General features: G+C 44.4%; 1 protein-coding gene across 1 annotated transcript in view; it reads right to left on the reverse strand.

Annotated features, from left to right (window-relative positions):
• Positions 1–17977, reverse strand: part of LOC139581496 (X-linked interleukin-1 receptor accessory protein-like 2) — a 431652-nt gene that overhangs the window by 194410 nt on the left and 219265 nt on the right. The window contains exons 4-5 of the mRNA XM_071411312.1: positions 10998–11184; positions 10617–10770 (exon numbers count right to left, since the gene is read on the reverse strand). Of these exons, the coding sequence (XP_071267413.1) occupies positions 10617–10770; positions 10998–11184 (341 nt within the window). The remainder of the gene's footprint in view (positions 1–10616; positions 10771–10997; positions 11185–17977) is intronic.

Below are 17977 nucleotides of genomic sequence, written 5' to 3' on the forward strand. Positions count from 1 at the left end.
TCATGGTCCAACCTTGTTTTTTTCAGAGCTCCCTGTTGTCTTGAAAGCACTATAAATCCAGAGAATGACAGACTTTGATGACAAAGTTTGATGACATAATTTGCCCACAAAGGACCAACGCGCCTCCTTCCACAGCACAACAAGGTGAGTCCAAACATGTATTGTATGCTGCTGCATAAATGATGTAATATGCCAGGGATATATGTATACTGTAGCTAAGAAAGTAATACTAAGTGTATGTGGTGTAGTAAGCTGTTCGTAAGTGTTATCATTGAATATTGTAATAGCTTTCATTGTCTGCTTATATGCCCCCTTTATTTAGCCTATGGTTCTGACTTGGTGTACAGGGAGAACACCGTAAGAACGGTCTATGTTCTGAATTATGTTGCTGTACATGTCAAAAGTGCTGAAGTAATAGTTATATTGACTTTGTCCGTCCAAGCTTGTTCGTTAATGTCTTAATCGAAATTATGGATTGCCTCTTATCTGCTCGTCGTCCCCTTCTGCCATAGTTTGTACATCTCAATTGTCAGTAGAATTAACATTTGTTTAAGTAAGTCAACCATATCAGCTTTGTTTTTTTAAAGGCAGTAAATGTCACCGTTACAGTGCAATTAATGTATTGTTTAGTGTTTTGTAGTGGCTTTGTTGGCATGCATCTAAAAAGAAAAATAGAGTTTGCCCAACCAAGATTTACATGCTAAGATGGCCACTGAATAAGGGGGTGTGGAATCAAGCTGTCAAAGCTAGCTGTCTGTGTCTGTCTGTACAGCAAGCAGGAAGGGAGGGAGACAGGGAGACATAAGGCTATGCTCTGTTACACTCTGAGGCAATAGGACGGGAAGAGAAAAGAGAGTCAGCTCCCATGGTGCCTGTTTGGGGGATCTGTGGTTACAGTCGAAGGTAATAACAGGGTCAGTGAATTGTGACAATCGATAGGGAATTAATCGATATAAAACAAGCACTAGTCTACCACAGTTTCGACCAGAGGAATGATTTTATTTCAAAAATATTTAACTGTTCACTGAGTCACAGTAAAAAATCAAGAGCCATATCTAAAGTGGATTTTAACGTCAAAAACGCAATTTGAACAAGATGTCTAATACCAAACCGTAAAATAGCTTACATCACGCAATATACAGTGAATCCGGCAGATTTACAAAGGAAACCGTTTTTCAAGTAAAAAAATGTGAACACATGCAAGACCACACCATACAAAAACAAGAGATGCCAAAGTTCATGTAAGTGAAGCTTCCATAATGATATTCAGGGCAGCAAGCTCATCCAACGCACCTAAAATGTAAGGAGAGCAGAGCAGCGCTGAAGATGACAGAGCTCTAATTCACCACATTGTCATGCTAAGTAATATAGACTTAAAATCAATGCCAATGTGCTGTTTAAAAGCTTGAAGTCAACCACCAGGTCGCTGGCAGCACCAGCCATGCAATACTGAGGCTACAATTAGGCTGTATTGATTAACCAATAATCCCTGAGTGGACCACTATGAATGGTAATGATCTAGTAATACTGATTTCATTACTAAACTATTAGTCAATAATATTAAAGGGCCCCCTTTTTAATAATGCTGTCTTTATTAGAACTGACAGCAGATCAACTGTGACTGGGCCTTTCTTTCTGCTTACCTTGACACTGTGAATTCTAATGAAAAAGAAAACTAAAAGAGGAGGAGAAAGTGAAGCAGGAGGGGTCCAAGGCTGAGGCTCCACCATGCCAAATTCTAGTCACTCTCCTGGTGTTCAAAAACAATATGTTGGCTCCTGGATTCAAAACACAGTAGTGGTTTATGGTGGTTTATATAGTGCTATTTTAAATATGGTGCATCCTCAGGTCACAACGCCACATTAGATTCACACACACTATTATATACACTGAGCGTACAACACATTATGAACACCTGCTCTTTCCATGACACAGAGTGACCAGGTGAATCCAGGTGAAAGCTATGATCCCTTATTGATGTCACTTGTTAAATCCAATTCAATCAGAGTAGATGAAGGGAAGGAGACAGGTTAAATAAGGATTTGTAAGCCTTGAGACAATTGACACATTGATTGTGTTTGTGTGCCATTCAGAGGATGAATGGGCAAGCCAAAATATTTAAGTGGTTTTGAACGGGGTACGGTAGTAGGTGCCAGGTGCACTGGTTTGAGTGTGTCAAGAACTGCAACGCTGCTGGGTTTTTCATGATCAACAGATTCCTGTGTGTATCAAGAATGGTCCACCACCCAAAGGACATCCAGCCAACGGCAGGCCAGGGGTAGAAAACGGGTCATTGATGAAAGGGGACAAAGAAGGCTGACACAAATTGTGAAGAGCAACAGACGGGCTACAGTTAGTGAACTGACAGTCCAGTACAACATTGGTGCCCAAAGACCCATAAAATAATGCAAAGCTCGTCGTACCATGACACGAATGAGGTATGGCAGCCGACAACCTTACGGAATTCCACTTCGTTCAGTAAAAAAACAAAAACTGTGGTTGCAGTGGGCTAAGGAATGAAAACACTGGAAAGGACTAGGGTATGGAGAAAACCATATGAGTACATGCATCCATCATCCCATGACTCGCGTCAACATAGCAGGCTGGTAGTGGTGGTGTGATGGATTGGGGTGCGTTTCATGGTACACATTGGGCCCCTTGATAAAAGTGGAGCAACGTTTGAATGCCACAGGATATCTGAACAGCATTGCCAATCAGGTGCATCCCTTCATGGCAGCAGTGTATCCATCTGCAAATTGATTATTTCAGCAGGATAACGCCTCATGCCACAAGGCTAGGATTGTCTAGGAATGGTTCCACGAACATGACAGTAAATTCAGCTTACTGCAGTGGCCTGCCCAGTCACCAGATCTCAATCCAATCGAGCATCTGTGGAATGAGATGGAACAAGCTATTCCGAGTACTACCAGCCAACTTGACAACGTGGGAAGCATTGGAGTCAACATGGGCCAGCAACCCTGTCTTTGACCATGCACACCAGTGGTGGGTTTGGCCACCACACTGACCAAAATGTTGTGCACAACATCTATAAAAAACACCACATAACATTCCCTAAACGTTCTCATTAGGTTTCCAAATAAAAAACAGACAACATTTGTTCTGGGAATGTTCTTGAAACATAATTTTATACAAATATTGTATAATCTTCAGCACAACTGGACAGTTGTTGTGTTACAGTATGGACAGTTGTTGGACAGTTGTTGTGGACAGTTGTTGTGTTACAGAACACTTCCCGAAACCTAACAAATGTTCTGGGAACTTTCACAGAACTGATTTGGTTTGCTGGGAACACTCTTACAGCTGAATAGATATGTGTAAACAGATTTACATATCTGCTCTGTTTCTCACCTAAGATGATCTTTTGAGAGTAAAAGTGGAAAAAACCCAATCTATTCTCAGAAGGAAACATCTCTAGGTGATATAATGCAATTAGCTTGACCAGTGACTCAGTGTTTCCTGTCAATGAACAAATGAGCCTTTTCATGCTTCTAATTTTCCAACTCACTGAGTGAATCAAATCGAAGAGTCCCCACTGTTCTGCTTCCATCAGTAATCACTGGGTATCAACTCACCTCCAAAAAATACATGTCTCCTGACACGGATAGAGGTCTCTGATAACTTTCTATACCAGGTTCATTGGAGCCATTAACACAGACAATGAGAGCTCACTTCAACTTCCACGGTCACCTCAGCTGACACTCATGCATATGAGACATCTTTTAGAAGAGGTGCCTCCAGTATAGAAGTGCTTTTATAGCACTACAGTATATTGATGAGTAAACTTGAGATTCTATAAGGTATTGGCCAACAGTGTTAATATTGACTCAATATGAGTCTATGCAACAGCCTCAAGATGCTGGTGCCTAGTGACAGGCTAAACATCTTGCTTTTTCCCTTTAGCTCATTATCACACACTCCTCTCCTCCTGTCCTCTCCTCTTCATGTCCTCCCCGCTCCTCTTCTCTCCTCTCCTCCTTCTGTCCCTCTCCTCTCCTCCTCCTGCCACTCTCCTCTCCCCCTATCGTCCCCCTCTGTCACGTCTGCTCCAGCTCCCCCCCCCCCCCCCCACCTGTTGTTACCTCCCCTATATTTGTCAGTTCCCCAGCTCTGTTCCCCGCTTCTGCATTAATTGTCTTTCGTTTGTGTTACTTGTTTGCTGACGCTGTTCCTGTCTCGTTCCATGTCCGTTACTTATTAAATGTTTTACTCCTCGTACCTGATTCGTCTCTCCAGCGTCATCACGTTACACCCGCTCCTCTTCCTGTCTCTCTCCTCCTCCTCTCCTCTCCTCCTCCTGTCTCTCACCTCTCCTCCCTCGTTTTCCTCTCCTGCTTCTGTAACTTTATCCTCCTCCTCCTGTCCCTCTCTCCTCCTCCTGTCCCTCTCCTCCTTCTGTTCCTCTCCTCCTCCTTCTTCTCCTCCTGTCCTCTCCTCCACCTGTCCCTCTCCTCTTCCTGTCCCTCTCCTCCTCCTGTTTCTCTCCTGTCTCTGCCCTCTCCTCCCCCCTCCCTCCCCTCTCCTCCTCCTGTCCCTCACCTGCCCTGCCCTCCCCTCCTGTTCCTCTCCCCTCCTCCTCCTCCTCCTATCCCCTCCCTTATGTAAACCTCTAAGATACAGTTGAAGTTGGAAGTTTACATACACCTTAGCCAAATACATTTAAACTCAGTTTTACACAATTCCCGACATTTAATCCTAGTAAAAATTCCCTGTCTTAGCTCAGTTAGGATCACCACTTTATTTTAAGAATGTGAAATGTCAGAATAGTAGAGAGAATTATTTATTTCAGATTTAATTTCTTTCATCACATTCCCAGTGGGTCAGAAGTTTACATACACTCAATTAGTATTTGGTAGCATTGCCTTTAAATTGTTTAACTTGGGTCAAACGTTGGGTCAAACATCATGATTTTCCCATGATGTCAAGTTTGAAGGTAGGCCTTGAAATACATCCACAGGTACACCTCCAATTGACTCAAATGATGTCAATTAGCCTATCAGAAGCTTCTAAAGCCATGACATCATTTTCTGGAATTTTCCAAGCTGTTTAAAGGCAGGGTCAACTTAGTGTATGTAAACTTCTGACCCACTGGAATTGTGATGCAGTGAATTATAAGTGAAATAATCTGTCTGTAAACAATTGCCAAAACTATAGTTTGTTAACAAGAAATGTGTGGAGTGGTTGAAAAATGAGTTTTAATGACTCCAACCTAAGTGTATGTAAACTTCCGACTTCAACAGTACATCTATTACTTCAGTATTCCTGCACATTGTAAATATTGTATTGGAACTGAGCCTGTATATACAATAGCTTCTTACTTTCTCGTGTTCTTCTTTTTATTTATCTTGTGTTTGTTCTACCTTGTGTTTTTTGGTGTGCTACATTGATATGTACTGTACTTGTGCACGTGACATTAAAACTTGAAACATGAAACATTGGTCAAAAATCATACTCTCTCTGATGCACATAGTTTTCTGTTGTCAGAAAACCACCTAGTATTGCACTCCTGGCCTATGTTTTGAGAAGTAGCAATTCTATCTGCTGGACTAAACTGCTCTTTACTCTAACATGTTTCCTGAATGAGTGCACTCATATTTCGCCCCCAAAAGAACACAAATATACTTTTTATTTTTCACAATTTCTCTCCACCTAAGAGAAATTGGTCACACTGATCTGGGGAAATAGCAGGACAAAGCCCATGTGAACACATCCAATTTCATGATGAGTTATGAGAATAAAATAAACAGGTCATGGGGTTTCCACATGGGTAAGAAGGTAACCGAGAGGCTGGAGTATGGAGGCAGAACTGACAGGCCTAGCTGATAAGGCAGGAGAGAGGAAGAGAGGGAGAGAGAGAGGGGGAGAGAGAGAGAGAGAGGGAGAGAGAGAGAGAGAGAGAGAGAGAGAGAGAGAGAGGGAGTGAGTGAGGGGGAGAGAGAGAGAGAGAGGGGGAGAGGGAGCGAGGGAGAGAGAGAGGAAGAGAGAGGGGGAGAGAGGGTCAGGATGTGCATGGCCCATCATCTTTCTCAATGTTGACTTAACTGGCTGTGGAAAGTGTTACAATATTCCAATGAGGTTCGGAGATGCATGACCGTGGTAACTCGCTTCTCACAGTGACAGCAATGACTGTTAAATTTAGCCTGAACGCAATGTTCTTTCATGAGAGGCATTTTACTTTGAAATGCATTTTAAAATATTTATGACCAGGTTGCTGGCTGTGGAGGAAGAGAAGAGGCTTTTTTTGGTCATGGTGGTTTTTGGGCACAAATCTGAGCCTTTGCCAAGGCTTAGCCTCCCCTCCATTCTGATTTACTATTGTACTGTACCACTACTATACTGCAGGCTATTCAGGAGCAGATTGGCCCTACAAGCTCCTTCAAGGCCTTGTTGTTGCCTCATTTCAAGTTTTAAGTTAGTTTTATTAGTCGCATGTATGGGATACACATGGCATACACCGTCCAATGAAATGCTTGCTGCAGGTTCCTTCTCAACAATGCAACAACAATAACAAATAATAAAGATAAGAATACGAACATAAAGTAAATGGCTCAGTAGAATAAACATTTTAGAATAAGTATAATACAGGAAGGCACAATTTTAGTCCAATATTTAGACGTATTTTGGGGATGGGGGGCAAGTGTATTTGTATATGTGTGTATATATGTGTGTGTGTGTGTGTGTGCGCGCGCGTGCGCGCGTGTGTATTTGTGTGTGTGTGTGGGTGATTATGTATCAGTGTGGGTGTGTGCGTGAGTGAGTGCATGTATTCAAAGGTGCAGAGAGTCAGTGCAGGTGATCAGTCCAGTTCAATTATTGAGCAGTCTGATGGCTTGTAGATAGAAACTGTCTATGAGCTTGTTGGTATCAGACATCATGCTCCAATACCATCTCCCCGACGGTAAGTGAGTGAACAATTCGAGGCTGGGGTGTGTGGGGTCCTTGATGATGCTGCGTGCCTTCCTCAGGCATCGTTTCGAGTAGATGTCCTGTCTTCACCACATGCTGGTGGGCCTTGCGGTCGTGGACAGCGCAATTCCCATACCAGGTCATGATGCAACCGGTCAGGATGCTCTCGATGGTGCAGCGGCAGTATTTGGAGAGGACCCGGGGTAGCATACCAAATGTCTTCGGTCGCCTTAGGAAGTAGCAACGCTGTTGCGCCCTCTTGACAAGAGTCGTGGTGTTGTTGGTCCATGTCAAGTCCTCCGTGATGTGGACGTCGAGGAACTTACAACTGCTAACTCTCGCTACTGCAGTCCCGCTGATGTGGATCGGGGCATGTTCCCTTCTCTGCTATAAATGGCTAGCAACACCATTTATATTCCTTCTCTAAGCTAGTCTGCAAGTATTTTAACATATTATTATCCAAGTGTCTCCCAACATCCCCAACAGCCTCGTCACTGAGTCTACGGTAGCTATATTTTACCCACAGTGCAACTCCTCTGTTTCACTTAAACCTATAACCAAACAGGACACAGGGGCAATGCTCTTTAAGGGTGGAGGGGCAGTGGACTTGAGACCAAGGATGAGCCCCCTGCCCCCTAGAAGCCTAAGTGTCCTGAGTGACATCTCTGTGTGCTTGAAGCTAACTAACGCAGGCCTTGTCTGACCCTGACTCGGCTCACCACCCAACCAGCAGCACCCTAACATGGCATTTGATCCAACAGGTCAGCACCCCAGGCAGCTTGTAAACCATGTGGAATCCAGCCTCAACATTACACCACTCATGCACGCCTAGTGCTTAGCTTAGCAGAAGGGCATGTGAGTGAGTGAACAAACAATGGCTCAGTTAACTGACAAGACAAGCATCATATTCTCCCTGCCAATTCACATCTCACTGAAGCAGATGTCTTTCAGCTTAACAGATCACGTTAGTTTGCTGCTACCGCCTTTGTTGTGGCTTTGTAATGCTAGTTCGTTGAATACTGTTGTTTAGTGAAGCACAGTACTGTTTCGGTCTTTGAATTGCACGTGAAATAATTTGTGTGTGTGTAGCAACGGTTATCAAAATTGTTAAGGTTCTAATAAATGCAATAGTTGTACAATGAATGAAGACACCCCAAACTTTAAGAATTGTTTTAATCCATCATATAATGACTGAATTATAGCACATTAAACATTTTACTGGGACAGACAAATAATGAATGGGAGTTCAGGGATTTTGGTGGGAATACACCACTTTGAAAAGAAGGTTGACGACATCCGCTCCTCAATCACTCAGAACTACCCTACACCTACACCTTGACCTCGTTCTCCCCTCCCTCTCCAGATGAAATCCTGTGACTATTGAGGTCTGGCCGCCCGACAATCTGCCGGCTTGACCCCATCCCCTCCTCCCTGACCATCTCTGGAGACGTTCTCCCATTCCTCACTTCCCTCATCAACTAATCTCTGACCATCGGCTGTGTTCCCTCTGACTTCAAAACGGTCGCTCCCCTCCTCAAGAAACCAACACTCGACTCATTTGACGTCAGAAACTATAGACCTGTATCTCATCTTTCTTTTCTTTCAAAAACACTTGAGTGTGATGTCTCTGATTAACTCTTTCGTTATCTCTCTAAGGAAAATCTTCTTCACCCTAACCAGTCAGGCTTCAAAATGAGTCACTCAACCGAGACTGCTATTCTCTGTGTCACAGAGGCTCTCCGCACTGCCAAAGCTGACTCTCTCTCCTCTGTTCTCATCCTCCTAGATCGATCCGCTGCCTTCGACACTGTGAACCATCAGCTCCTCCTCTACACCCTCTCAGGGCTTGGCGTTTTGGATTGCATCCTACCTGGCAGGCCGTTCCTACCAGGTGACGTGGAGAGGATCTGTGTCTACACCACGTACTCTCACTACTGGTGTCCCCCAGGGCTCGATTCTAGGCTCTCTCCTTTTCTCTCTATATACCAAGTCACTCGACTCTGTCATATCCTCACATGGTCTCTCCTACCATTGCTATGCAGATGAAACTCAACTACTTCTCTCCTTCCCCCCTTCTTCACCCAGGTGGTGACACGCATCTCTGCGAGCCTGGCAGATATCTCAGCTTGGATGTCGGCCCTCCACCTCAAGTAACATGCTCGACAAGAAAGAGCTGCTCTTCCTCCCCGGGAAGGCCTGCCCGCTCAAAGACCTCTCCATCACGGTTGACAACTCCACAGTGTCGCCGTCCCAGAGTGTAAAGAACCTTGGCGTGACCCTGGACAACACCCTGTTGTTCTCAGTAAACATCAAAGCAGTGACTCACTCCTGCAGGTTTATGCTCGACAACATCCGTAACGTACGACCCTACCTTACACAGAATGTGGCGCAAGTCCTAATGGCATCTCCTGTCTGGACTACTTCAACTCGCTGTTGGCTGGGCTCCCCGCTTGTGCCATCAAACCCCTGCAACTTATCCAGAATGCTGCAGCCCGCCTGGTTTTCAACCTTCCCAAGTTCTCCCATGTCACCCTGCTCCTCCACACACTCCACTGGCTTCCAGTCTAAGCTCGCATCCACTACAAGACCATGGTGCTTACCTACGGAACAGCAAGAGGAACTGCCCCTCCCTACCTTCAGGTTATGCTCAAACCCTACACCCCAAACTGAGCACTCAGTTCTGCCACTTGTGGTCTCTTGGCCCTCCCACCCCTTTGGGAGGGCAGATCCCGCTCAGCCCATTCCAAGCTCTTCTCTGTTCTGGCACCCCAATGGTGGAACCAGCTTCCCCCTGAAGCTAGGACAGAGTCCCTGCCCATCTTCCGAAAGCACCTGAAACCCTACCTCTTCAAAGAGTATCTTAAATAAATGGTGATAGGACTGTCTATCATTCTGTATGGTCTAGTATAGGCTACTATCTGTTTCAGTTCCATTTCTGGAACGGTTGTGTGTAGTTTCCATGTGTTTATGTCCTGTTTATAGAGTAGCTAGAGTCAGACTCAGAGAGAGCTGCCTGCCTATTGCAGTCCTGAGGCTCCAGCGGATTGGCTCTGTTTCAGAGTGGGGCTAGGCAGGCAGGCAGGGTGAATGAGCTTGGGGGTTGATTTCACACTGCAGTTGGCAGCTGCTTTTCCTGCAGTCGGGACCCAGCACACACCCCAAGGGTCAGACTCACTGGCCTGGAATCCCAGGCTGCCTGACTGCCTGCTGCATGACAGAGGCAGCGGAGGAGGCACAAGCCCAGAATGTGAATAAATAAATCCATCTCACGTCACAGTGGATGCCAGCGTTTACACTGAGGGCTGATGCATCACAGATACACAGTGATACCCCACTATGCTACGGTGATAAATGGTGTGTCTCCACAGTGCATCCGGCTGAGTGTTTTATCACTGAACTACCAAACCTTGAGAGGAAGGGACTTCAGAATATTAAGTGTACGAGTGCAAAAGTTAAACCTTTCCGCTCACTGCAGCTGATTTCAGATGCAAATCGTGGCCAGCTGTCAAACTGTTTTTGGAACTGTGCACATACAATACACACATGCACATAACAATATACAACACATTCACACTGTAACCAGACACACCCAAACACGCACGCACACAAACACACCCACGCACACACACGCATTACGCACACACACACACCCAAACACACACGCACGCACACACACGACATGGGGGGCTTACCTGTGACTTTGAGCTCCGTGGTCCTCCTCACCACCCGGCTGCCATACTTGAGCTCACAGGTGTAGTTTCCGCCGTCGTCCTCCTGCACCTCAGGAAACCAGATGTTGGTGATGTTCACCATGATGGAGCTCCGCCACGTCCTCTTCTCACACTCCTAGACAGACAGGTCACATTAACATCACACCATCACCACAGTGTTATACCGCGTCAGTTTCATCTTGTTCCATATCTTTTGATCCAACTCACAGTCATTAACTACCGATTCACTATGTTACGTTTAATTACGTTTATTTAGATACCCATTAGTGGATCAGGGCTAATCTTCTTGGGTTCATACACAAAGACTATACAACGTTTCTGAGAATAAGAGTGATTCGTTACCTTATACCAGGTCATCTGGGGCTGCTTGTAAGGGGCGAGGTAATCCTCGATGTCTGGGCAGTTGATCATCTTGCTCTTAGTGATCTCGGCTTTCTCCAGGTGACGTATTTTACTGTTGAAGCACAGGCCCTCGTCGTTCTCCTCTACCGCCAAGGACATGGACACCTTCATGCAGTAGGTGGAGTTTCTGCAGGCAGGGAACACAACACAGGAGGCTTTATGTTTCCCCAAGTTCACCTCTAGCCAACAGTTATCACAAACACACAAAAGCACACATCGATTTCTCCACGGGGTTTCATCTGTGAACTAGCAGAGCTCTTAAACACTGCCATTCATTTCATCAATGCCTCCCTGCCTGCCTGTGATGATGTAAAGTGGGGCAACTTTTTACTTTTTTTTTTGCCAACAACATCAAGAACAATAGTCAGTTTGAACATGGAGGATATCGGAATGGAATATTTCAAAATGCTTCAATTAGTAAAGAGATGCGGCTCCCCCTGAAGTGGCAGGAGCACATACTGTATGGGGAATGAATTTGCATATCATTGCACTAGGCAGGCACCAGTGAGAAGTACAAGTCTCCTTCAGGGAGGCCTGTGTCAGGGCACATGACCCCTAGCTCAACACATAGCTACTGCCATGGCTACTACACTAGGTTCCCATTGAAAATGCATGAGGGCTTTCAAGCATGGGATTGCCCTCCAGTGGCATTGTGTGTCAGCCTCTCAAACACTAAGGCCCCCTGAACTTCCGCTAGCAAGTTCAGCCTGTTTAATGCCAAGATTTTACTTTTCAGCATGAAACATTTAGCTGGTTTTAGACTTGGACATCAGGCAGGTTGTGTATGTGACTGGGTGTGTGTGTGTGTGTGTGTGTGTGTGTGTGTGTGTGTGTGTGTGTGTGTGTGTGTGTGTGTGTGTGTGTGTGTGTGTGTGTGTGTGTGTGTGTATTGAGAGAGGTGGCCTGACATGTCTGCTATGTGTGTGTGTGTGTGTGTGTGTGTGTGTGTGTGTGTGTGTGTGTGTGTGTGTGTGTGTGTGTGTGTGTGTGTGTGTGTGTGTGTGTGTGTGTGTGTGTGTGTGTGTGTGTGTGTGTGTGTGCGTGCGCGTGCGTGTGTAGAATGCCTAGTTTCAGGCAACAGAGATAGAGTATACAGTGAGGGAAAAAAGTATTTGATCCCCTGCTGATTTTGTACGTTTGCCCACTGACAAAGAAATTATCAGTCTATAATTTTAATGGTAGGTTTATTTGAACAGTGAGAGACAGAATATCAACAAAAAAATCCAGAAAAACGCATGTCAAAAATGTTATGAATTGATTTGCATTTTAATGAGGGAAATAAGTATTTGACCCCTCTGCAAAACATGACTTAGTACTTGGTGGCAAAACCCTTGTTGGCAATCACAGAGGTCAGACGTTTCTTGTAGTTGGCCACCAGGTTTGCACACATCTCAGGAGGGATTTTGTCCCACTCCTCTTTGCAGATCTTCTTCAAGTCATTAAGGTTTCGAGGCTGACGTTTGGCAACTCGAACCTTCAGCTCCCTCCACAGATTTTCTATGGGATTAAGGTCTGGAGACTGGCTAGGCCACTCCAGGACCTTAATGTGCTTCTTCTTGAGCCACTCCTTTGTTGCCTTGGCCGTGTGTTTTGGACCATTGTCATGCTGGAATACCCATCCACGACCCATTTTCAATACCCTGGCTGAGGGAAGGAGGTTTTCACCCAAGATTTGACGGTACATGGCCCCGTCCATCGTCCCTTTGATGCGGTGAAGTTGTCCTGTCCCTTTAGCAGAAAAACACCCCCAAAGCATAATGTTTCCACCTCCATGTTTGACGGTGGGGATGGTTTCTTGGGGTCATAGGCAGCATTCCTCCTCCTCCAAACACGGCAAGTTGGGTTGATGCCAAAGAACTCCATTTTGGTCTCATCTGACCACAACACGTTCACCCAGTTGTCCTCTGAATCATTCAGATGTTCATTGGCAAACTTCAGACGGGCATGTATATGTGCTTTCTTGAGCAGGGGGACCTTGCGGGCGCTGCAGGATTTCAGTCCTTCACGGCATAGTGTGTTACCAATTGTTTTCTTGATGACTATGGTCCCAGCTGCCTTGAGATCATTGACAAGATCCTCCTGTGTAGTTCTGGGCTGATTCCTCACCGTTCTCATGATCATTGCAACTCCACGAGGTGAGATCTTGCATGGAGCCCCAGGCTGAGGGAGATTGACAGTTCTTTTGTGTTTCTTCCATTTGCGAATAATCACAGAAACTGTTGTCACCTTCTCACCAAGCTGCTTGGCGATGGTCTTGTAGCCCATTCCAGCCTTGTGTAGGTCTACAATCTTGTCCCTGACATCCTTGGAGAGCTCTTTGGTCTTGGCCATGGTGGAGAGTTTGGAATCTGATTGATTGATTGCTTCTGTGGACAGGTATCTTTTATACAGGTAAGAAACTGAGATTAGGAGCACTCCCTTTAAGAGTGTGCTCCTAATCTCCGTTCGTTACCTGTATGAAAGACACCTGGGAGCCAGAAATCTTTTTGATTGAGAAGGGGTCAAATACTTATTTCCCTCATTAAAATGCAAATCAATTTATAACATTTTTGACATGCATTTTTCTGGATATTTTTGTTGTTATTCTGTCTCTCACTGTTCAAATAAACCTACCATTAAAATTATAGACTGATAATTTCTTTGTCAGTGGGCAAACGTACAAAATCAGCAGGGGATCAAATACTTTTTTCCCTCACTGTAGCTGTTCTGGGCTACTGTATTTATGAACTATGACTAAAAAACTGTTCACAGGGCACTTGCTGTGTCTGGTGACAACGGTCTCATATTGTGACGAATAAAAAGACAAACAACAACAGACAAACAGGGGACAGATGTGTGAAGTCACTCAGGACAAATGAGGATCTGTTACTGACAATTAGCCCAGTTAATCACGCTGCATAACTATTGTGCTATCCTGATAAGACTGCTTCCACTTCATGAATAATTAATCTCTCACTCCTGCCATTACTCTCAAGCAGCCTTGGCTACACCTCACCAGTTGAATTATATGCTTAATAAAAAAGGCATTTCTGTGTGCTCGCGGTTCATGATTACATCTGTTAATGTGATCTTCAATGAATCTAACATGACAACCTTCAAGATGTGGCCCACCCAGGTGGGTCAGTGTCTCATGGGTCAGCGTGCCCGGGCTCTTAGCTTTCTTGAGACATTGAATAAGCATTCTGAACACCCATACGCCTGAATGACTTCGTGCCATGTAATTTCCCCTACACAGGTTTCCGTGTGAGCCATAGTACAGAGAGCCAAACTGTGTAAATGCCCTCTTGGCAGAGGTCAACCGTGCATCTTTCCACTGTAGATCTCAGTAAATGACTGTAACACATGAACGGTGCTAAGTAGTTTCCTATATCGTTGGGGGACTGCTCTGACACCGCAGCCATGGAGGTCAATGCAGAAGCCTTTCATTGCAGTGACCTGACCTTGGCCAGACAGAGAGACAGAGAGCGACTGAGGATCCTCTGCAAGTATGTCACTCATGTTGTTCTGTTTTGCTGCATTTCCTGTTTGTCCTAAGAACCACCTGAGAAAGTGCATAGCCTCAGAACATCTAGAAGAGGCTTGTCTGGGGAGAGCAGTGACACCGTAGCTCCCAGTCCTGGCAGAGGAGACATAGAGTACACAGAACTGCTCTCTGGGGCACCCTGCCAAAAGCCCTCCTCTCACACAGGGAGAGGATGAGGAGGAAGTTGGAGATTAAATCATATGATTAATTCACTGGTAATGAACCTCATTCTCTTTCCTTCTTCCACAGCCCTTAGCGTTCATATAACTCTCTCTGTGGAAGATGGGCCTAGGAGGACCCCAGGTCCTAGGAGGACCCCAGGTCCAATTATACTGACTGACAAAGTGTTGCTCTATGAGCTTCATAGAAATTAGCACTGTCTGCCACTATGATTTGACCTGTTTTCATTTTGGATCATCTGCTGAGATGGCCTATACAACAGAGAGCAGCATATTGGCACTCTTGTCTAATACTAATTTGCAATAAATAACATTTCTATGTTTCTCAGTGTCTAAAAATTATTTGCTAATTAGGTATTATACAGTGGTTCTTCCTTTAAAAGTTTTGAGTTTATGCCACGACCGTTTGTGGTAGATGGTAGCAGATTGTGGTAAATTACATCATTCTGGCAACAATGGCTGACACTTAAATAACGTGCCATAGAATTCTGCGGCAACCCGCAAGCTGTGCTGCAGTACGCCACAACTTTTAAAGGAAGGACCACTGTATGGATGTGTGCCCGATGCCATCCCTCATCTCTTAATCTTCGCTGGGAGTGCAAAATCAAGTGTGCCTATATGCCAGTGGTCACCAACCTTTTCTGAGTCAAGATCTCTTTCTGAGTCAAAATGCAAGCTGAGATCTACCATTCAGATTGTTTTTTAAACATCTAGGAGATCACAGTCTTCCTTCCAGCTGATGGCAAAACTCAAGTCACTGCATTATTTCTGCCTCACGTACGAATTCATGTTGTTACTCCTATGACCACAAAAAGTGAAATATTCCTCTATTAAAAACTACATTCAGCTAATAATAATAACAGAAGCTTATTGGAACACTATGCAATACTCATTCATTACAGCTGCAGTGCTTGTTGTATCGTGAGTGGAAGTAGGGAGAACGTGCATTTGATGGTTTATAAAAGTGTTGAACAAAGTGTTGACAGTGCTGAATAACAACTTAAACATGAACTTTGTCACGCCCTGATCTGTTTCACCTGTCCTTGTGATTATCTCCACCCCCTACAGGTGTCGCTTGTTTTCCCCAGTGTATTTATCCCTGTGTTTCCTGTCTCTCTGTGCCAGTGTATTTATCCCTGTGTTTCCTGTCTCTCTGTGCCAGTTTGTCTTGTATGTTCCAAGTCAACCAATGGTTTTTCCCATTCTCCTGCCTTTGCTATTCTCCTTTTTCCAGTCCTCCCGGTTTTGACCCTTGCCTGTTTCTGGACTCTGTACCCACCTGCCTGACCATTTCTGCCTGCCTTGACCTCGAGCCTGTCTGCCACTCTGTACCTCCTGGACTCTGATCTGGTTTTGACCTTTTGGCTGTCCACGACCATTCTCTTGCCTACTCCTTTTTGGATTATTAAACATCTTAGACTCCAACCATCTGCCTCCTGTGTCTGCATCTGGGTCTCGCCTCATGTCATGATAAAAACAGTAGCTCTGTATTTGTTGAGTCTCTCTCTAGTCATGGTTTTAACTGCTGTGTGTTCAAAGCTTATTTTTACAGTCTATGGCTCAAGGAAACCACAGAGGAAACTGTGCAGACACGGTGATCTGAGCTATCTGATTGGCCAGCTGTAGGCCTATGGGTGCACTTGCTTTGCTCTCTGGGCCTGCTGGTTAGTTGGAGTTCTACCTTCAGACAGATGAAATGGTTCAAAATAAGAACACTTTGCATTCCAGGCACTAGGACTGCTGAATCACCAGCGCGAAACAAAAAAATACTTTATCGTTCGTTTTTTTAAAGAAATGTTTGGTGATTGACGAGGAATGCCTTGGATTGGTGATCATTGCTATAGGCTAATAGTGTGGTCTCAATCGAATGATCCATAATTTATTTCAATAATGTTTTTTGACCATGAAGAAGCTATTTATAAGAGTTATTGACCTCACAATATTAGCCAGATTCGAGTAACTTCCATTGTGGTGCTGAAACTTGAAGCACAGTCAATCAGAAATGGACAGCTCATGGTGCTGAAAGAAGGCAAATTCAAGTAGACATAGTTCCTTTAGACCATACCTATTTTAATTTGACTTTACTAACAACCAGAGGGCTGAGTGTTGGAGCCTATTTCTTCCTATTTAAGAAATAAGAGGTCTGACAGACCAAATTAGGCTATAGGCTGCTATCCATAGATTTGTTGGCCAATTCCTCCACCCACCATGAACTCTTTAAATAGCTGACCTCCGTGTCAGTGAACTGCTGGGTGTGTTAAATTAAAACCAGGACTCAAATTGAGGGGGTATGTGAGGATATGACATATGCCTTATGTTAAAGAAAATGGCAAAAAGCAGGCCTAGCCCTCTTTAGCTTAAGGTATTGAAGAAAATTAAAAGGATCAAATTATAAGAAGTGATTTATAATGGCGCTTCGGTCTTTTCACGTTTAGAGGCTGACCTTCAACCTTCAATACCCGAGGAGACAAAAATGGACTTAATTTAATTTTGTCGCTATCATTTCTGTGATACAGAAGATGTTTTAAACCCAGACAGCTTTTGGGGAAACATTTGTGACCCACTGGGAACAGATTTCATTTCAATGTTATTCCACGTTGGTTCAACATAATTTTATTGGGTTAAGCCACAGGAGAAGAGTAGCAGTAGCTAAAGCTTACATTTTTTTTACGTTGAAAGTACCATGCTTAGATTCATAATGACATCTCAGATTTAATTATTTACAAATGGACAGTTTCGTTACAAATAAGACATACCGTAGTCCTATGTGTTCATCTTATAAGGCTCTCTGTCCATTCTTAGCCTGAAACTTCAGTCATTTGTGTGATATTAACAAAGATTCTGCTGTCTCCAGTCATGTAAAATGACATAGAACTGCATGAAATGCATTTATAGAAGGCACATTTTTCTCATACCTGCAAATACGATGGTAGATTCATGCAATGCTTTTCCTATAAAGGAGATCTTTCCACCTACAACCTTCTGGCCCGCAGCTCTGTGCACTATCAACATTTCTACGTTGCCATGTGATGCTTACAGGATGAAGAATCGTTTCTAAAACTGCATTTCTAAGGCTCTGGTCTGTCTAAGAAGTGAGGGTAAACGGCAGACATGTTCTCTGCCATCTACTATGTTTTCATTATTATTTTGGGAATAGGGGAGGGTCACTTGTTTTTTTTCAAGCATTCAGGGAGGGTTTCGTTAACATATAGGGTAGG

This window comes from Salvelinus alpinus, chromosome 7 (assembly GCF_045679555.1).
Source record: "Salvelinus alpinus chromosome 7, SLU_Salpinus.1, whole genome shotgun sequence".
NCBI classification, from domain to species: Eukaryota; Metazoa; Chordata; class Actinopteri; order Salmoniformes; family Salmonidae; genus Salvelinus; species Salvelinus alpinus.